Source organism: Onychostruthus taczanowskii, unplaced genomic scaffold, assembly GCF_017590055.1.
Source record: "Onychostruthus taczanowskii isolate IOZ18803 unplaced genomic scaffold, ASM1759005v1 scaffold12, whole genome shotgun sequence".
NCBI classification, from domain to species: Eukaryota; Metazoa; Chordata; class Aves; order Passeriformes; family Passeridae; genus Onychostruthus; species Onychostruthus taczanowskii.
This window is the reverse complement of record NW_024498351.1, coordinates 4375470-4397438: the sequence shown is the minus strand read 5'-3', so window position 1 is coordinate 4397438 and position 21969 is coordinate 4375470. Positions and strand designations below refer to the sequence as shown.

Genomic DNA, 21969 nt, shown 5'->3' with positions numbered 1-21969 from the left:
GATTTGTTCAGCTCTAGGTGTTATTGCTCAAACTTTTGTTAGAAAATGTAAGCTGGATATGTGACCGCTGGAGAAAACTGCAGCAGCCTTTGACTCTCCTGTTGGTACCATCAGCTGGCTGCTTGCATGGTCGGGTCTTGTTTGGGGACCAGTTACAAATTCTGTTTCATTGAGGGCTTAGTCAGTACCTCAGTAGTGAGAAAAGATGAACCACTAGTAGTGATAGGTGAACCACTCCTTGGGATCTCTCTAGGTGTCACATACCCTTGAGCACAAATTCTCAGGAGCTGAAGATATTTTGATTGTTTATTTATATATTTAGGTAGATATAAAACCAGAAAAATGTTAACTGCCAGTTTCAGATATAGAAAATGCCCTTCCAAAAGATCAAGAGGGTTGGATTTGGTATGCTGGTTATTTTCACAGCCTTCATGACAGCTCTTTATCCTGGTATCCATCCCCATTCTCATACTTGGGCATCTGCTAAATGTTTAAGTTAAGAGTTTCACTTTCTATTGCAACAAAAGAGTATCGTTTTTGTGGAGGTGAAGGGGGCATTATGATTGTTTCTCACACTTTTTTTTTTTTTTTAATTCTGAGATGAGATTTCTTTTGGTACAGCCATCTCTTTAACCTCAGTGTACACTGCCTCTGCTTAGAAAACAGTTAGTATCACAACTCTTCAAAACAGATACCTTTCAGATTGTAATGGATGTCCCTTGGAAATGGGAAATGGGTTGGATTTTCTATGTCTTGGAACTGTTGACCCATGTTTTAGATCAATGCAGACTCTGGCTGAGTCTTCCTATTTTTTCTTTTCCCCATTTAGTCTGGAATACTGAACAGCTAACCCAGCTTACCAGTCACGTTTCTGTAGCTCCTTTCAGAGGGCCACACAAAACTGGCAGCTGTCTACCTGCTGTAAAAGCAAAACCCCACCATTCCTAAAGTAGATGCACATAATATGGTAATGTAACCAGCTGTCGTGAACAGGAAAGTGAACAAAGCCCAGTTAGTGTTAATGTTCTTGCTTCTCAGTCTGTACACCTGCTGAGTCACATTTAACTTTCCTCTGTGATACAGCAAATTTAAGTACTTCACATTTTTTCCTTAGGTATTTTGCATAAAGAAGCACAAAGGTTGTTCAGGTTTTTTTGGTTAGCACGATACTACTCTGAGAGCACCTCTTGTGCTCTTCAGGACTGAGTAGCCCACACATCTTGCCACAGATGTGGGGCTTGTCTGTCTCAAAGGAAGAGAATTTCAGAGGGCTCTTTGAAGGACTGTGCTGATAAGGAGGCTGACATCCCTATCTTAAGTTGAAATGTACCTTGTTGTTTTAGCTTTTAACCCAGTAGTCTGCACTGCCTCAAATGCCTGAATTACGGGAAAGGTTAGTATCCTCTGCTGTCTTTTTCCTTGACAGGTTGATTGCTCAGTCTAAACTTGAGACTGTTGGATTCCCTTCTCAAACTAGCTGTCCACCAAACTTTCTTTGTATTAATCAGAATCAGTAAATATGAGCATGCTGTGCATAAGGCACATGAAAAGACTGTTGCTGCAGTTGTTTTAAAAACCCCAGAGCTTTGCCATGTGACTTGTGCCAGGTAGTGTTCTCATGCTGGCTTACTTAGGGGGAACACCTTCATTTTTTTCAGTCTTGCATAGCAGAGAATGAGGGTTGCTCAGTGCAATGTTGCATGTGAATCCAGAGACCACCCGCTGTTCCTAAACACAGGGAATTAAAATCATTTGTAACCAGGAGAGACTTTCGGTGAAGTTTGCCAGAAATGTAGTAGGAACCAAAATAAAAGAGTCCCTAGTACAGGTCAACCAATTCAGCTTTTGGAATCACCATAGTGTAGGAGTTCCTAATCCCTCTGGTGGTAGTGGTCTGCCTTCTAATTTTAGTCTCTTTCAGTTTACTTGTAAAGCACAATAGACCAGTGGAAAAAATCTGCATTTTAAAAAAGTTTTTGAAGAGCAGGCATGAGTCATACCTGTCCCTGCAGGCAGTTAAAAGCTGCCAACAGTTAGCTGGGAAGAAGTGTATTTAAACTGTGTTCATGCCAATTTAAATCACTTTATTCAAAAGCATGAATGAGGTTGTAGTATTCCATTAAGACTGTTGTTATCAAATTTTAATGAGGAACTATATTTACACAAGCAGCAAATGAGTTCTTCCCAGAATTTTCTTTTTAATCAAACATTCCTAAACATTGTCTGTGATTTTACAAGGGACAAAAGTGAACATTGTACAATCTTGTCCCAGTGGGGAAATTCAGCTAACAATTGGGCTGTGTTTAAATAACTGCACAGAAATTGAAATTTAGGTTCATCAGTGAATGATCTGGTCAGTGGCTCGTAGCATGTTTTGTTGAAGGTAGGTAGCAAAATGGGGATTCAGGACTGGCCAGTTTTCAAGGCACAAGTTTGTTCTGTGTCTGAAATTAGACTAAAGGGAAGAGTCCTCATGATATGTGAAGCTTGTGTCGAAGGTTAAATTAAAAGGGACCTAACTAACGCTAGTCTGCACTTTGATTTTTTGCCAACTTTCTGATCAAAAAAATGAGACTTCTGCTAAATACCAGACTGCAGGCTGGTGCTCTCATCCTCCTCCCTCCTGCTTCCCTTTCCCACTTCCATTCAGTCTCTCCCTGTCACATCAGCAGGCCTATGACATACAGCAGGATATTTTTCCATTTCTGTGAGAAAGATTGGCATACATAAACCGGTTTGGCACTGATTGAATATTAGAGATGGAGTATGATAATAAAAGGAAAGTGGGTAAAAAAATCCCTAGAGATTTGTCAGAACATTGCTGGCATTGCTTAAGCAATGTTATAGCTAATAACAAGCTTTAGTAGTTGCTTTCAGCAAAATAAAAGGAATAGGAACTAGGACATATATTTGCACAGACTTTATTACAGAATCTTAAATCTCTTTTCCTGTGTGCTAATTTCAAATAATAGTTTGCAATATCCTGCATTTTTTTCCTCTTAATTTTAAATAGTTTTAAGATACTTCCTCGTACAACCAACCACATTGGTGACATGGACTATTCCTTGGCATTTTACTTTGTAACATTTAATTGGTAAACCAGCAGCATTAGATGGACTGCATTTCCTTAAATAATTTGATTTGTCAAATACTGAGTCTCCATAAACTTTCAAACTTCAAAACCATGGTTGCCATCTAATTTTATGGTTACAAGTGAATGGAACAGCAAGCAAAAACATTTTGAAATCTTTAATTTACTCCATCCAATCTATAAATAAAGCTTCAAAACCCAGGAGTTTTGTTAACTGTCTTGCTATTTAACCCACAGTGAATGGATTGGTTTAGAGAGCACATCAGTTCCATTACACTGATCTGGCAGTTGACAGAAGTTTTTAGAGAAATGGTTAAATATCAGATGTCTGAGGTTATGTGAATGTTGCAACATGCAGTTTTCCTTGAGGGTAGAAACAAGTGTTTTTAACTTGCAGTTTTTAAATTTCAAGTAGAAATATTATAGCTTTATAAAGGAATCATAAGCTTTTATTGAACAAAATGCCTTCCCAAAAAAAGCTTAGACATAACAGTGGACAGGTATGGTAGTTTTCTTTTTTTATGCTTAGTTCTTAGGTTTTCTACAGGTAGCACTGTTTGAAACTATCTCTGAAACACTGTGAAATGTGCCACCTATTTTGTACTTCTTGAATTCTATGAAACATCTGTTATAAAGAGTTGTGCTGGTAAAGCTAAATTCAGTGTAAAAAAATAATCTTAGCAATTGTCATCTCTCTCATCTGGATGAGGGACTGGTTACCCAAAGTTATCCAGTGCTGTGTCTCTTGTAGAGGCAGGCAAGAATGCTGTGTGGTTTCTAGACTGGCAGCACTTGTTCAGGGAAGAGTGTTTTTAGCTGGGGCAGGTTTGCTGGCCTGCTTGCTCTGCCTGTAGCCCATTTTGACATGCAATTGCACAGCATAACGTTAATGACAGTGGGTTAGCAAGCCTTCAAAGCATCTGGTGTGACCCCAGGATGCCTGGCATTCCTTTCTGCTCTGCAAAGGTTTGGCATCCATCCTCCCCAGCAGAAGAATGTACTCAGGAGAAACCAGCTCACAGGGCTCCCCCAGGCCTCTAGAGAGGGGTGGGTTGTCATGGCAATAAATCATGAGGGCTCATGGAAAAGGAGTAAATCCCCTTCTCTGTGCTCTACCGTAGGCATGGGTTGGGTGAGAAAAGGAAGCTGAATCAAGGAGGTAGAATGTGCAATTTTCACTTTAATAACCGCCACTGCCGCTTAATGCTAGGGCGGAGTGTGTGTCATGGGAAAATGACCATTTTCATGTACCAGAGACACTCTGGGCTGCAAGGAGTCTGTGTCCTACCAGGTCATGGTGCTGATCACACTGACCTGACTGACGCAGGACTTACTGAGCATTCTATGGCTAAAGGCAATGTCGGTAGAACTGCATCTTCTCTCTAGTGGCTGCTTCCAGCTGCTCTGCAGATGTGGGCAAGGATGGCAGAGAAAACACCAAATATTCTCTAGATAACTTGCTGATGCAGGTATTAGACAAAGTAAAGGAGAAGCATTTCGGGGGGCTGAGCACTTCAGTGCAGACAGGCTGAGAGAGCTGGGGTTGTTCCGCATAGAGTTGAGAAGGCTCCAAGGAGACTTCACTGTGGCCTTTCAGTTCCTCAAGAAGGCTTATAAAAACAAGGGAGAGTCACTTTTTATACAGGCAGGTAGTGACAGAACAAGGGGGAACAGCTTTAATCTGAAAGAGGAGAGATTTAGGTTAGATGTTTGGAAGAAATTCTTTGCCCAGGGGCTGGGGAGGTACTGGAACAGGTTGCTCAGAGATGTTGTGGCTGCCCCATATCTGGAATTGTTCAAGGCCAGGTTGGATGAGGCCCTGAGCAGCCTGATCTAGGGGATGGTATCGAAGACTACAATGGGGGAGGCTGGAACTAAATGATCTTGAAGGTCCCTTCCAACCCAGGCCTTTATATGATTCTGTGATTCTGTGTCCTGCAGTCTGGACATCCCCTACCTTGTAGATGCTTGAATGTTGTATAGAAAAATGCTTGTCCTGAATTCCAGGGAGGGAGAAAATGTGGTTGAGGATGGGAAGGGAAAGGAAAGGAGTTATAAGGTGGGACAATAAGTCTTGTTAGACTGCGATGCTGTGGAGAGGGCAGGATGGAGGAAACTACTGGGGAAATACTGGACCAGGATATTGATACAGGAAGCACAGGGCAAGAGAATGGAAAACCTTGGGGATGGTGCTTACATCACCAGAGAAACAAGGAAGAGGAAAAGATGGAGAGAGCCCAAGAAATTCATACATGTTCAACAGAACAATCGCCTCTCCAAAGCTGAGACTCAAGGATCTTCCACTTCTGTTACCAGCAAACTGCCCTGGCACATCACATTTCACCTTCCTCTAGGGCTTTTGCACCAAAGGTGGCATCCTGCTGTTCCTCACTGCTGGTTACCCACAGTGGTGGGGCATCACCTGGGGCTCAGGCTGTGTTCCTGCCTGCCACACTGGACAGGGAGTCAATGCATTGCCACATGCTGGGGTGAATTCCCTTGATGCTATAAAATGGATGCCAGGATGCCATGCCTAAAGCATGGGAATGTTTGCCTTTGCAAACTGGATGCACATGCACAGGTGGATAACAATGTATAATAAATCACAACCTCAGACACTGTTTGTTTCCACAGAATCTCTCGTATTTAGTATGTACCATGCACAGGCTGTCTTGTTGAGCAGCTCTTTTGGAGTAAAAACATCTTATTCTGTCATTTCAAATTCTTTTGAATGCTTGGTTTTGTAACCTTTTACCCCCTCTAGGTAAAACAGGTAGGAAAAGAGATTTGACATTTTTAATAGTTTTTGCTTTATATTCTTCCTAAATCCTTCTGGCTTAATCTCTAATTCCAGGAATTCTTCTGTCTGTAGCCTAAAGACTCACAATTAACCCCTTCTCATTTTCATGTACCACAAATGACAACAGAAACTATTTTGTAAATAAATTTGTATAGATTATGCCAGATAAACAAGCACTTCTCTGGGCAATTAAAATTGACAGCAGTAGATACCAGTCCCCCATTTGTATTCAGTGCAAAGGACAGACATTTTTGGTAATCCTTCCAAGTCCAAACACACATTTCTTTTTCTGTACAAAGGTAATTTGCCAACCTGCTTATATTGGAGTGAAAACAGTTTGAACATTGGTGCTCAAAGGCAGAAATGCACACTTCTCCAATTTGGAAACATTCTTGTCAATATAAATAAGACAACCCATCTCTCTGGTTGAAATATGAAAAAAGGAACTGATCCCTATTAATTTATTTTGTATTGTGTTTGTCATCTGTTGGTCAGCAAGGAGGGCTTGTGCTTTGTGTGCCTAAGAACAGTCTCTCTGCATGTTTTTCTAACTTTATGGACTATTATCACATGCAGAATCTGTGAAATGACTGTGATAGGAATATAAGGTCGAATTGTTTTGGAAAGACCACAGGCAGTGACTGCTATCCTTATATTGTGCCAACAGAATACCCTGTGCCCAGGTGGCCTCTGGTTGCTGATGTGGTGTGGCAGCCACTGCCCTTGACCGCAGTGGTGAAGGATATCTGGGAGAAGTGTGCGGATATCTGGGAGCACAGTGGGCTGAGGGAGGGAAGTGGATGGGATGTGTGGTGCCAGCTTCCTCCTCAGTGCAGCTGTGGGAGCCAGAGGCTTGCAGGGGCTGCTCTGCAGGGTCACCTGGGCTGGCCCAGTGTCATCACTTGGGTGGGCAAGGTCATCACTTCAGGAAATTTAGGAATGTCCTTTGGTCTCTGAAGCAACTGCTGCTGTGACTCAGAAGCACAGCCTGGTTCAATGTGAACTTGAGTGATTAGCACAGCTATTACTGCGTCTATAAATAGAATTCATCTCACAATATATTAAGTTTAATGATATAATAAATAGATTACAGTTAACTTTAATAGGAGCACAATGAATGGAGACGCAGTTCTTATGAAGATCTGCTGCCATTAGAGACTGTTTTGCAAGATGCATTGTATGTAATACCTTCTTCTTCCTTTGAAAAATGAATAATCTTACAATACTCTGTAAAAACAAAATTCAGTAAAGCAACTCATAATGTTCCTGTTGCACAGAAAGTAGTGAAGGATGTGAAAGTGCAGGTTGCATTATCAACCTTAACTCTGCTCCTTATGAATATGCACTATGAGAAAAATGTTTATTATATGCTAATATTGCTAGTTTTAAAACAAACCATATATTTCTGTGTAGGAAACTTGCATGTGGTTGCTGTCACAGGGAATTAAAAGCAACAGGAAGCTTAGCTGCACTGATATTTTGTTTCCATTTATCTTTTTCTTTAACAAGAAGAAAAATGCTTTGGGAAGAAAAATGTTCTGTTTTTGTTGGTTTTATTAATTGAAATAATATAGAGTTCTAATGAGACGAGCTTCCTGGAGTTACAACGTGACATGTTTAAAGAAGGTTGGCATTATACACCCTGCCTGTGGTTCACCTTGTTGTGCTTGTTTTGTGGTAAATCTTTGAGTGTCCATTTCCATTTATCACAACTGAAGTATATTTTTCCGTACAAATAAGTTGTTCTGGTGATAATACAGTCCTCTGGGTTGGGAGGACAAAGCCCACAGTTCCTTGCCTTTTCACCTAGGGCTGTAGTTTTGCAAGTGTTCAAGGTAAGGTAGCTCTTCTGGGGACTTGGGGAGGTTAAAAAGGAGAGAGTGGGCTGTACCTCTTGCTATGCAAGCACACACATGTGTGTGGCTGTGCAGTGAGGGAGATGAGGAATCTGACCTGCCTGGAAAATAGCCTAACCAAAACGTCCCAAGGTCGGTTGCCACTGTAGTTGACCACAGAGCCATACAATGAAGTCTGTGGTGGCACCTGAGAAGGTGATGCAAGCATAGAAATGAATAGCCAAGGGCAGCCACAAGTGCAAGAACTGTTTGTTTTTTTCTTCTTCCCAGTGGCTGTGCTGGCTTAAATGCACATGAAGCTATAGCTGAGAGAGTGGTGCCTCTAGGTGTAAATAATAGGCTTATCCTCTCTGCATGGGACACTCAGGTCATAGTTCCTCATACCTTTTTCTCAGTGGTGTAGCTGGCTCAAGGAGTTTGTGCCCTGCCTGTGAATTGCTCATTTGCTTCTGCTGGCTCAGCTGTTTGTGAAAGCCTGGTAGAAATTTAAACTAGCAACTAGTTCTAAAAGAAAGAAAAAAGAGAACCCCAAGGGTAAAAACTTAAACCCATCTCTCTTTACCCTGCATCAGTTAATGAATCCGGTTCACAGGGTGTTTCTACAGATGTTTGTTCCTGCAGAAATAAGGGCAAGAGCCATTCGAGGACAGGAATGAGCAGGTGAGCCTGGGACATCTTTAAGCTGGTGTTATCACCAAGGAAGAGTGCACGGATCTGTTCCCTTCATTAATGGGCATATGACAGCTTTGGCTGTACTCCTTTAAAATAACCTAACCATCGGAGCATATGCTGCAAGTTCTGTGCCCAACTACAGGGAACCAGCAAAGAGGACAGGATGTATGACCTTCAGAGGGGAGTTCTGCTCTGCTGGAGACACAGCAATGCCATATTACATTAAGCCTGTCTGTGAAATCTCCCTGCTCTTAAAACATAAATTGAAGTTTATTATAAGCATCCAATGCTGAAATCTGTTATATACGCTTTGTGTTTAAATCCTTTTCAAAGCTATTTTTACAGCCATTAACTAGCATACCTTTTGAATGTATCACAATGTATTTAGAGCTCTGTTTTTTTAAAGGCAAGTTTTTTAAGAAAGAGGTTTATGGGAAATCTCTGCTATAGATATATACGTTTAAAATGGTATTTGTAATCAAAGTTCACACTATCCTAATAGGATCAGGATTTATAAATAAATATTAATTGATTTTTTTTCAGTTGCTACTGATGCCATTTCCTTCCCTGCAGAAAAAAAGCTTAAAGTCTTTTTACAATTTTGTTTGACTACAGTACTTTACTTTGCATGGAAATCACGGATAATCATATGTAGGGAATTTCATTTTGAAAGCAGTCTTCAAAATGCTTTGCCAAGAAACATTATACAGTTAGTGAAACGCTTCGGTATTACCTATCATACTTCATAATATGTATTCTCCACTCCACTTAAGTAAGCTTTGGAAGGCTTCATGCAACTTAATGTAATGCCTCTCTGGGTCCTTCCTCCCATAATAGAGTTACTGTTGCTTTCACTACTTCCTCCCGAACCGTAAGTTCATCAGTATTATAAAAATATGTCATTTATCATTAAGCTGCTGGTCAGTGCACATTGCAGTGTCCAGAACTTCTCATACTACACTTGAACTACACATGATCATAAGTGTAAATTTCTTCCTGTAACTGTGTTGAGGCAAACATGCAGGAGTGAACCTTTCTAAGCTTGCTGCCCACATTAAAAATAAATTGAGCAGAAATTCCTCTACCTGAGCTGCTTCCAGGGAGCCAAGTTGCTTTTGTTCTTCCCTCATAGCTGTAATGTAGCAGCTGTTGGTCACAAACTGGTGCACCTAAATTCATTTCTCCAGGTCTGTTCTGCGGCATCAATACTAATGCTATATTCTACACAGTTACACCTGTGTGATAGGTACATCCTGCACTGTACCTTTGAACTTCCTTAGCCAAATAAACTGGTGAGTGTGCTAAACCTTTGTCTCACCCTGCCCACTCATCTGGAATTTACCCATGAAGTACTTTCAGCTCAGCAACTAGGATGCACACTAATAAATCTCAAATCTGCAGCCTGTAAGGCTGCTGCCTAGCCCAAACTAAACTGGGAGAAACCATGAGAACATCGAATTTCTGTGATCCCAGTGGGTCACTTGTTAATTTCATTATAGTTCAAAAAGAAAAAGATCTGACAATAATAGCAGTGCCTTTTTGTAGTGGAAAGGCCCACCCTGAATTACTTTGAAACATGTTAAACACTTGCTATCCTGTGGAATATTTTCCTCCTTTTCTGAGACCTTACACATGTTGGACTCTAGCATGTGCCTTTCTCATTGAGTAAATGGGAAAGTGAGTGTTTAAATGTAGGTGTCCTAAGAAAAGCTGTAGTTAAATGTCTAAAGCAGATGGCAGAAGTACTTCTCTGTGGGGCCAGATTCTTGCCTGAATGGGAGCATTTGGCAAATTAAATGAAGTATGTAGTTGGATGAATAGGTCGAATATAGAAGACAAAGTGCTGGCTGCAGCAGCTGCCCAAACTAGATTACCGAGCAGAAGGGGAGTGTTTAATGCCTAAGTGGGTCCAAATTTGAGAAAGGGGAAAACAACTAAGCATGACTGTTCTTCTCGGGTCATCTTCACTGTGTCCAGGGTAAATCTTGCACAGCTAAGGATTTGGCCCCTCCTGCTTAGGATGTTTGATTTCCTGGATAGAAAAAAACCCCTGCAATCCTATTAGACAACACACAAAAATCCCTCTGAAATGTTTCTAAAGGAGTCAGTCTGCTAAGCGTCTGCTAAATGTGCAGAGTACACAGAATCCCTTCTGGCACTGTCTTGAATGATGCATTTACCAATATTAATGGAGATACCAAACCATATTGCTCCACAGTTCCTCTTGCACACATTGTGCTCCCGACACACATATGTGTGTATGTGAAATGCCAATTATGGTTTTTGCATTCCCTGGTTTAAGCACCAGTGTTTTTTCAAAATGCTGACTGGCCATTACCACAGCCAGACCATCCTGTAGTCTCTCCACTCAAAAATGTTTCTCCAACTAAAAAAAAAACCCAACAAAAATGTTGTTTCTTTGGTCTGTTGCACTGTAATCTCCGTTCTTCTGGGGATTATATAGCTCTGCGGGTGATTTCTGTAATTCATTCTAGTCTTTCATTAGAAGTAATAGACAGTCTTAATTACAGCATGCCACATGACAAACTGGTAAAGGTGCTAGAAGTGTTGCCAACAGGAAAAGAATTGGATGCTGTGAATTTTTTTTAATTAAGAGTTGGCAGTACTGACGGGAAATAAGATTGGACTTGTGTCCACTGAAAACTATGTAATTTTGGTGTAGACATTTTTCTAAATGTCATGAATTGTATGTTGTTTGTGGTTTTAAGAACTTGAAAAATTATTGTCAGCTTAAACAAAGTAAGAACAACTTCTGAAATTAAATGTATACCAAACAGGGAAAGAAACATGGTAACTTTTGATTTTTTCTTAACATTGCTTTAAACTGTAGTCTTCCTCAGTGTATCTTAATTTATGATGAATGTTTACTTTATACCATTAAGTAGTCCTGGAGCATTAAGTTACTGTAGTAAATATTATTTCAAATGTTGGTAGAGATGTAAGTGTATGCATCATCTTTGCTAATTGCTGTCAGGCTCTCAAAAACACCTGCAGGGTTGGGGTCTTATTCTTCCACATTTGTATTTTCCCAGAAGGTGCAGAGTGAAGCTGTGTGACCTCAGTCTTCCCAGGTTAGCCAGTTCCACATTACTTTTGCAAAACCTTAATTAATTTCCTACAATGGAGAGTGTAGTGCATTCATTACGCAATTTTTTTCTGAGGACAGGGTGGTTCTCAAAGTCAAGGGAGAAAGTCCTTTCTAGACAGGAATTTAGAGTGGGAGACTAACAGTAGGTGCCCTCAGCCTTTGGTGGAGCATGTTCTTCTCCAATAACTAGGGAGAGCCTAGGCTGTGGTTTGGCATTTTGGAGAAGAGCAAACACCCAACTAGAGTAATTTTGCAATTATCCAGAAACTATCAAACTTAGTTTGAGATAGAGGGAATGTTTCTTTATTTGTGGACAATCAAAATGGGACCACTACTGAGATAGATAAAAAGGTGAGAGCCAGAGCCATAACCATGTGCGATTTTTGTTTTTTGCTCTGAGAAGGGCAAATTGCTAGATGAGAGATGGTCATTGTTCAAATGCCACATCTGTCTGTGGTATCTGTATCTACAATTAGGAAAAAAACCCCAAACCTTTTGAGCAGAATAGATACCTGACATACTAAGTTTTCTACCATTAGCAAATGATTGTTGGGGTTATTACATGGGTCCTGACTGTGGCAAAGTGATTAGTAGTTAAATCAGTGGGATTTTTTACCATGAGAGAATATCTGCCAATCATGATCAAAAGAGAAGTAATCTGCAATAGCAGTACTCCAAAAGAGAGGAAAATAGTAATTTCTAATTATTATTCAACTCATTGACTGCTTAATTCCAGAGCACATTTTGTTGAAAAGATAAATCTAGCCGTGCTGTCAGATTACACTTGCCTTTGGGATGGGGGAGAGGCTAATCCCTGGGGGTTTCCTGCCCATTCCTGTTTCTGTGCTGGAGCAGGAGTAGCCATCATCCCCCCTCTGCATCGAGTGCATTCACTGATGGGAGAAGGGGCAGAGATAGCTGCAAGAATTACAGGACATTAGGCAAGCGCACAGATAAAGTACTTCTAAGTCCTCACAGTGATAATGTTCAAATTCTTTCTTATTCTGATGGTTTGAGTATTAATTTAGTTCCTGTGATTATTCAATGTGTATATGCAGCCTGTGGTTTTTTTTCCCTTCCCTTTTGCATGTGATGTGCTAGCAAAGGCAAGCAGTAATAGTCTCCTGGGATATGTACAGCTCTGTTCATATCTGAGGTATGAAGTCAACTCAAGACCATTTTGTTCTCATAAAATATACAGCACTGCAGTTTAGTGGATAATGGCATAAATGCCAAGATTTGATGGGCAGAACCATTTTGACTGGGAGATGAAAAAAACACTGTGAGGACTCAGTGCTGGATGGGAGATATATAAAACCATAGAGAGGCAGAATCTGTGCTGTGGGGGTAGTGATTTTTCACCTTATCTGGGTGTGCTAAAACCTGCCACTGCATATGAGATTTTTTTTTTTAAGTAGTAATGAGGAAGCTAATGGGTTTTACAGAAAGTGCTTCCACTCCTTTAGATGTGTGTTATGTAAAGGTAGAATCTTTTTTTGTGCTGCTTTGGGTGATAAAGAAGAAGATAGTTTCCCCTCAAGTCAGTAGGAACGGACTACGTGCTTCCTTCTGTTTGAGTGCATCGTTCTGGAGGGCTGCTGAGCATCTCCAGTTTCCACTGCACCTGGGGAAAATTACAGGGGAATGCTGCAGCTTCAGATCATGTTCAGGGTATGCTCTTTCTGAACTTGAGCAGAAAACTTTGCAGGAGGGAAAAGGAAAAAAAAAATAAAAAGAAATAAGAATTTCTGAAGCTGAAGTCTCTTGAGTTGTCTGTATAGAAACTAAAAAAAAAAAATCAAGCTGCCTAGCTGCTGTGCCGGTTCCAGGTATCTGTCTGAGAGCCCAGCCATATGTCAGGAACTTCAATGCCCTTGAATCGAGCCGTAAGGGTGAGCCGGACAGATCTGTTGATGTGAAGAATGACCAAAAAAGGAGCGTTCTTTAGCAAGTAATTACCAAGGGCTTTCCTTGGGCTTTCACTGAAATACAGGTGAGAATCCTGCGTAGGATTTGAAGCCCGAGCTAAAATGGCTTGGTGCCGCCCAAGAGCTGCCTTGTACGGGAGAGGGGAGCGTGTGCGCGTCCAGGCTGTTCCAGGTGCGCGGGGAAGGCTGCCTGCCTCCCTGCTGGGGAAACCCCGCTCCTGCCTCTGACAGCTCCGCCGCCGCTCTGCTCTGGATTACTAGTTTAATGTCTATTACATAATTGCTGGATTCGGGTCTTTCAACTCCTAAATCTTGAAAAACCGTTTATTCTATTGTCTAGCCAATAGAGGGTATTTCAGCATCTTTTTCCCTGGCAAAACTGTAGTGCATTTCAAATTATTCTAAAATTACCCGCACTTTTGAAGGACTGATTTGCGTCTGTCCGCGGAATGCAGTCATGGACGAGTCCAGCCAGGCCCGCCGAGGGCGATGGTATAATTATAATTAGTGGAAACGAGCTTGTTTTATACCCGCTTGGAAAACCGTGGAGAGAGTGGCACTGAGAGAACAGAGCGAGGGCTGGGGGCAGCCCCTGCCTCGGAGGCGGTGCGGGAGAAGGGGGCGGGAGGTGGGGGCGAAGGTGAAAGGGGGAAATAGCCCCAAACCCGCGCGGCGCTGGGGTATTTTTTAAAATTTCTTCCCCTCTGCGCGGGGTGGGGGCGGATTCCCGCCGGCGGGGCCCGCGGGTCCCTCCCGGCCGCGCATCCCGCAGTGCCGCGCCGCCGCTGCGGAGGCGGGCGGGGAGGGAGGGACGGGGGCGGGCGGGGGCCGCGCGTCCTCCGCGCCGGCGGTCCGCGGGCGGAGACGTGCCGGCGGCGGGGGCTGCCGCCCGGCCGTAGCTGCAGTCAGTGCGCTGCCGGGGAGCGCTGCCAGCGCTTGGTGGCGGGCGGTGATGCGGAATGCAGTTTGCTGCCCCTTCTTTTCATTTTTTATGTATATTATATATTATAAAATTTTTTTAATGTGCTGCAGTCTCGGTTAGTTTGATAAATAAATGTTGTCTGAAGGAGTTGTGTTTTCCTAGCGACAAATTAAATGTTTAGAGGGATGTTTGCTCGACGGTTTCTGTGTTTTGGTTACACAGAGACCTTACTGATGTCTGAATCTTGTCACTAGACCTCTCTGCTGTAAGAAAGTTTTATCTTCTTCTTATGATAAACGGCATTTTTGGCCGTCTATTTACTTAGCACCTTCTGAGATACTGGAAGTCAGTCTGCATGGTGGACCCCATGTGAAAGTTGCCTAAAATATCTGAAAAAAACCCAGCCAAAAGAAACAGGTGAAATCATTATTAGGCAACATAATGCATGTTTTCTTCACTAACGCAAAAGAATAAAGCATCAGAGCTGAGTATTCTGCTGTAGACTTTCTACTTTTTATTTTTAAGATGTGGTTTTGCAAAACTGCATCTCCCTCTTGCGAGAAGCAGAAGAGGAATACGATGATCATAACCTCTTAGAAAGGCAAGCTGGAAATAAAAATTTTTCTTGAACAGGAAAAATCCTTTCTGAAAAGTCTACCACCAAATACTGAAATTTGTTCTCAAACATCTTACTTACGCTTCTGGTAATTTTGATTGCTCACCCACCTAGCACAGCAATAAAAGATGGTATCCATTATTTTTCAGTGATCCTTGCAACTGGTTTTCTTGAGGGGAGCAGGGGGGCTGCTCCTCGCAGGGCGTGGGGAAGCAGCGAGGGTGAGGCTGGTGATTCGGCAGCGTGCAGGGCAGTTCTGGCTCAGTGCTTGTCTGGTGAAATGCCGTGGAGTGTCCCATGTGAGGCATGGGCAAGAAAACACAGCTGCAAGGCAAGCTCTTCTGGTTATGTTGTAGCTGTTCCCAAAAAACAGCCCTTAGCCTTCCTGTGTAAGCACTAATGAAGCAGAAAACAAGATCTTCAGTGATTGTTTTTGGGTAAAGCCATACGGGTATTTTAAAAGTATAAATAACCAAAATAACAACAAAAGTATATAGATCATAACCTTTAGGGAATCCTGTTGAGTTTGGGGTATTTTGTTTTAGGTGACTAGACTGATACAATAAATGGTTAAATAACTATGTTATAATACAACATTAAAAAAGATCAAATCATTTGCGTAAGAAATCAACTTTTAATTTGTATCTTAAATGCGAAGTTTTGAAAAAAAGGAAGCAAATGGTTATACTAAAGTCAAAATGTAATACAAGTAGTTTATGTATTTTGCAGCTCACAGTTGTAAACAGCAGTAAACATTCTTCAGCTGGCTAAACTGTTGTGGTGTATCACATCTCAAAAAAAAAAAAGGGAAACCAACAAAACTCAGAAGTTGCATTTGGCACACGTATGTCTCATTTAGTCCAAAAGTCTGTGGTTAAAGATTACCCAAATATGTAGAAAGTAATCTCTATTTGTCTGCCTAGATAAATATGGCTTTCATTGGTTTCCATCTCTTTGGTAATTTTTGCAGTCTGGCTTCCCCTTTTAGCAGCTGCCCTGCTCATTATTTGGTTTTGATCATATCTAATTGCGGGTGACATTCGAGACTGGGGTGTAATGTTTTTCATCCTTACCCTTCTTGGAAAAATAGTGGTTAATCTGTCACTCAGTTTTACTGCAATTTTATAAATGTTTTCAATGTACAGCTTTAAGATAAAAGTATAGACAAAATATACAGTAATTTTTTTTTTTAGGCCCTGAAATAAATATGATTTATAGTGCAGATAGGCTACCTAAAATTTAACCATTTCAGTGAGAGACTAAGCAATGAACCTGAACACAAAGAATCTCTGGCTTTGGTTTAGTTCCTCTCCTGGGAGGACAGAGAGAGAACAGTTTAGTGAATAAAACAACACAAAATAAATTAACACAGTTCCACACACCTTTGCACAATTTGGGAATTAAAAGAATGTCATTCCAATAGATTTTGGACCCTAAAAGAGCAATAATATATACATGCACCCTATAAAACATGTATCAAGTATTGTTGAATTCAGAAAATAAAATACTGCTTTAAGTGATTTTATGAGTGTCAACTTTTTGAAATTTGCTATAAAAGTAGAAGGTAAAAATATGTTATTTTTACAGAAGTACACATAAGTAAGGTTGATTGTGTAACTAAATCTGTGTTGTTACTCTTTTTCCCTCACCGTGCAGATGAAGAGAAAGTTGGACCATGGCTCCGAGGTCCGTTCTTTCTCTCTGGGAAAGAAACCCTGCAAAGTCTCAGAATACACAAGGTAATTAAATGCAATGACAGATCACTGGATCCTGATTCCTGCATATATCCTGTCTTTCCAATTGCTGAGCCTGATTAATTAAGCTCCTCTTAATGTTGAAACACTGTAAAGCGAAGAAGAGGTGGTATCAGCATTTGTATATTGCTTTGCTAATTTAAATTATGTGAACTGAAGATGAGTTTTAATGAAGTAGCCAGACTTGCATTTCTTCAGTTGAGGTTTGTGTTTCAATCTAAATATAGCATGCCCGTTTACTTAAGAGACTTTTTCAGGGCTGGAGCATTCTTGGGAATAAAGTCAGTCAGATTTTAAAAAGGGACATAACGATAAACCCTAAGACTATTAAAACTGTGATCAAATGTATCACTTTGCTATGGTAACAGGAATGAGAGAATGGAAATTCATGTAGGCAGAGCAGACCATCTGATCTTAACAGGAACACACACGTACTTGCTATCCACAATGTGAAAGTATTAGGGATTCTGCTCTGCTTCCTTGCTGCTCCTGTGTGGTGCCAGCAAGCACAAATCCCTGCTGCTGTTCCCATCAGGTGCTTCGTGGGGTAAAGCACTCCTAACCATGAGCAGCAGCAGCAGCAGAGCAGGGCTGTGGATGCACGCCTTACAACTGCATTCTTACTATGTAGTTGCCATAACAATTGTGGTTGGATGTCACACTGCTTCCCAACCTGTTTGAATTTACACTATTTTGCTTTTTTTTCTCCACTATAAGCATCGTCCCTCCCATGAGCCTCCCAAGGCTCTCTGGAAATGGCACTTCTTTTGAACACACTACAGTAGTGTTCAGTCACTGAAGGCTCTTGCAAAGCAGTTTATATTTTATTTCTCTTCCTTTAAGAGGTTTATCAGGTGATGAGTGAAAAGTTAGGCAGCAGGTCCTAGGTTTGCTTTTCAGGTGTGTAAATGCTGCAGCAGAGTAAAGGAGGTGATGTGCTGTTGCTGAGAAGCACTTGTTGCAGCTTCCACATCCCCCCAAGCCTGCAGGTGGTGTCTTCTGATTTCTGAGTCTGTGTAATTGGAAGGACTCTCTTGCTGGGCACCATTTCTTAAGGTGATCCACTGGGAGTTCTCTGCAGTCCCAGAAGAGTAAAAAGTTCAGCAACAAAGAAAGCGTGCTTTTTTGTCAAGTGTGCCTGTCAGGTTCAGAGGAACTGCTGGACTTGTCCAGCTTCCACAGCGACCTGACTCGTTGTTTCAGGAGGATGAAAACACAGAGCAAAAATGAAGTATGGACAAGTGTCTTGTGGTTTAATCTGAGGTCAAAGGAAAGAAACTTTCAGATCTTGTTTTGAGTAACTGTTTTTGACTGACAACCAGTTCACAGCAGAAGAAAGTAAAGTGAAACAGTTCTACTGGGGCAAGTTCAAGGCTACATACTGCTCAGAACCAATGAAAGCTAATTTCAAGTGCCTTATTTTGGACCCAGAATGATAGGCCTTGTGCTGGATCTCTATGCAGGTGCTTAGAATGACTAAGCTGTAAAATCACATTTTTGTTTTGAAAATACATTTAACTGACATTACTTGGATTTTGAGTAGTTATTGGCATAAAAGAATCCTTAAATAACATTTGACCTCCTCTCTTAAACTCTTTGATTTTATCTAAATAATATGTAGGCAAATGATGCAGTTCTTGTGCCTGCTTGTTTCCATTTTCTCTAGGATCAGTGACTCTAAAATTGACCAGCTGATGAACTTTGTTTGCATATAACAGGTAAAGTCAGTAAACAAGTGCCATTAGGAGGATCCTTCGTCTCTGAAACAGTATTTTCATATCAGCTTGTTTCTGTTATTACTCAGCAAAATGAACAGTTAAAATAGGCCTGCTCAAACCAATCTTTACTTTTCTTGACCAGTTTGGGTAAATGTTAGGACATGCTATGATTGTCCTTCAGAATAAGGAAGAGTAGAGTGAAGTATTTGTAGAGCATAATGAGGTAAATATTAAAATGAACTTGCCTTGCATCATTTAAAGTATTCCTGTAGCCACTGAAAAATCAGTAAACCCTCTTAAGATCATGCCTACTAAAAAGCTGGGTTTATCCTACAAATAAGCAGAGGGTTTTTTGGAGTCTCACACTATATTTAAAGTGTTCATGCTTGTGCAAATACTACTGGGGTTCCATATTTCCTGCTAAGAAATGCTTTGATAGTCTGTGAATTAAGTACTTGACATTATGTATAAAAAACAAAACCAAACAAACCAAAAATCCCCCCCCCCCAAAAAAAAAGAAAACCAATCTTGAAAATGAAAAAAAAACAACCAAACAAAAAAATCCCAAACCAGAAAACACAGTCAGCTGTATTTCTTTAGACTCCCACAATGGTAGCTTAATCCCAGCTCTTTTAAAAGCTCCATTCCGTACGAATGAGCTGGTTTTTAACATGTCAGAGTGAAAAAATCAAACAGTGATTCAGAGAGCACCTTTGGCTGCTTTTTCCTTTTCACTTCACACACCCCCCCCTTTAATTCCTGTGTCATTCCATCAACACACAAACTTTAAAAGACCCTATAGAGTATTTCAAAGCCCCATTCCAGACCACTGTGCCACTAGAACTGCTTGATATTACTAGCTCTTTGTCAACAAATATATTAAAACCTAAAAATAGATACTTTTTTTCCCTTTCTGTTTGGAGATGAGGCAGCACTAGCACATTTCACATACAGGTGGAACTCTGAGATCTGGCTTCCTACATCCCCTGTCAGAAGGCAGCAGTGTAGCTCAGAAGGAAAGGAAATACTCTGGCAAGGAAAGGAATGTGTAAACCTGTAGCTTTACACACAACTTGCTGGGCAGTTAACAGAGTGATAATTTTTCAGCCTTGAAATGTGATCCCTCTTTCTCCCCTAGCTGGAGGGCTAGCACTGCCATGGCAGAAGCAGGCAGATTTATCCAAGTGAGGGACTGGCCTCTTGAGTGACCAGCAGAAGAATTCTTCACGCTAAAGCTTTTGCGTGAAGCTAAAGAGTTGAAGTGATAGTTGCAAATTATGTACTAGATTCTTTTGTTCTCTAGTGAATTGTCCTTGATGTTTTACCTGTGGCTGTCACTTTTCATTTGTATGGCAGTACCACGGGGCTGGTGCCATGTTCTGCCACGCCGACGACGTTTGGGGACCTGCGGGCAGCCAACGGCCAGGGACAGCAGCGGCGCCGCATCACATCCGTGCAGCCGCCCTCCGGCCTCCAGGAATGGCTGAAAATGTTTCAGGTAAACATGCTTGCAGAAATAAGCATCTGAAGCAACTCTGCCTCCATGGTTTATGTAAGGGAGTGCTTCAGTAGAGTTGGTCCTCCTTGTACATCCCAGAATTGTCTCTGCTGTCGATTTTGTGTTCTCTTGCAATAACAAATGGGCACCAGCTTTAAGGAATACTTGTTCCCTGTTTCAGCCAAAAATAACAGCTTTAACTGGTTTCTTAGTAATAGAATCCTTCCTGTTTAATGCTTTCACATCTTCTGCAAAGTCTGTCCGACATATGAGGGCTACCTGCATGGTCTCAAGCCATTTTTGCTTGAGACTAGTAAGCTTTGGTTTGCTTCAGTGCAGTTATAGCTCTAGATTTGTCACAAGTCTGGTGCCTTCTAAGAATAGAAAGAAAAGTTTATCAAAAATAGATTAAAAGGAAACTCAGTGTGTATTTTTACTGATCTCTGTGTACTGAACATGTCAGCCAGCACATGTGTACACAGCTGAAGGAAGAGTTTTTATTGTATCTTTTAAATTGCCTTTAGCAATGCCTAAAAATTACCTATCTGGACAAAAGAAAAGATGTGAAGGACAATGCTATGGACTGCTTGCACAGGTTGAAACTGAAATCTGCCTGGATGCCAGTCAGGGAGGACCTGAGACAATTTTGTATGTTAATACAAGCAAAGTTGGAGGCAAGCTTCTCCTTCTGGTCCACAACGTGTACCAATGAGATCATAAAATTTTGCTCTGTATTTTTAAGAAGCAAGGATGAGTCTTGGTCATTGATTTGAAAAATGGAAATATTATGCCTTCCTATCTTGATTAATAAACCATTCCTTCTAAAAGCATTTTCAAAAGGAGCAACTAACAAATACAGGCATTGTTTCAATTACTGTAAGAGGCAAAGATAAAAGAACAATATTGTAGATACAGGTATCTATCATACAGTTTTGCAGGCAGAAGTGTGCTTTGGCTTGATTTATAGTGCCACATAATACCATTGATCTCAATCACTGTCAGTTCTGAACATAAAAATAATAATGTAGAACCTCTTTCCTCTTTATTTTTACTCATTATGATCTGCTTAAACCAGTGGAAGCTTGAAATTAAGATTCTTATACACATCATTCAATTTCTTAAAAATATTCACATTTAATTACTGTGGTGTATCTTTTTTGAGACTGTTCATAGAAATATGCCTTTTTAACCCCTAAGAATCATATTTGAAGGGTACTATGTGTATTTATATGGTAATGTAATAGTACATTGTATTTTAACATTTTGGTAATGTTAGAACATTTGTACTAACAAAAGCTATTTTGTTACAATATGTAACCTACTTTTATGTAAGATTGATAGTTAGTGACAGTTACATATTTTTGAAAAAGATTTTGAAAGGCTGAAGTGTTTGGAGTGGTGCAGACACCCATGACAGTAAGAGCAATGCTATTAGCTGTTTGGTTAGGATGAGTAGTATGTAAGCCCATGAAAATTTTGCCTATGTAGGCAAATGTGTACAGTGTGTAATGTAGAAAATGTGTTTTAATACATATATATTTAGATACTTTCAACATGTCAAAATATTTAGTTGCAGTACTAAATGCCTAAATGCTGATCTATACTATTGAGAGAGAGAGGGAGGCCTCTCTCTCCTAACTGGAGATCATTGAGCAGCACTTATTGATCATGTCTGTCACTGGTAGTTTTTATTGCATTCACAAAAGGGAGTCCCTTACTTTTGAAGAAAAGCTTTCAAAGTCATGTAGTTCTGTCTCAGTGTTACATCTGCTTGTCTCCTCATTTTCTATGTGCTTATTTTTCACATGACTTTCATGAAAGGGGCCAAGTCTTAAACAGCCCAATGATAAAAGCAATTCATAGGGAAGGTAGTTCTGCCCAAAGGGCAGGATTAAATGGCACATGCAGCATCATTCTTGCAATACAAAGTTTTTCCTGTAGAGAAACAGGAATGAGAGAGCTTTCTTTGTGTACTGTGTACGTGCTAGTCCAGCTTAATAGCTCT

General features: G+C 40.8%; 1 protein-coding gene across 2 annotated transcripts in view; it reads left to right on the top strand.

Moving 5' to 3' along the window:
• FBXW7 (F-box and WD repeat domain containing 7) overlaps positions 1-21969 on the top strand; it is a 99077-nt gene that overhangs the window by 51951 nt on the left and 25157 nt on the right. For both annotated transcript variants that reach the window (XM_041395747.1, XM_041395748.1), the window contains exons 2-3: positions 16651-16733; positions 19823-19964. In XM_041395747.1, coding sequence (XP_041251681.1) covers positions 16651-16733; positions 19823-19964 — 225 coding nt within the window. The remainder of the gene's footprint in view (positions 1-16650; positions 16734-19822; positions 19965-21969) is intronic.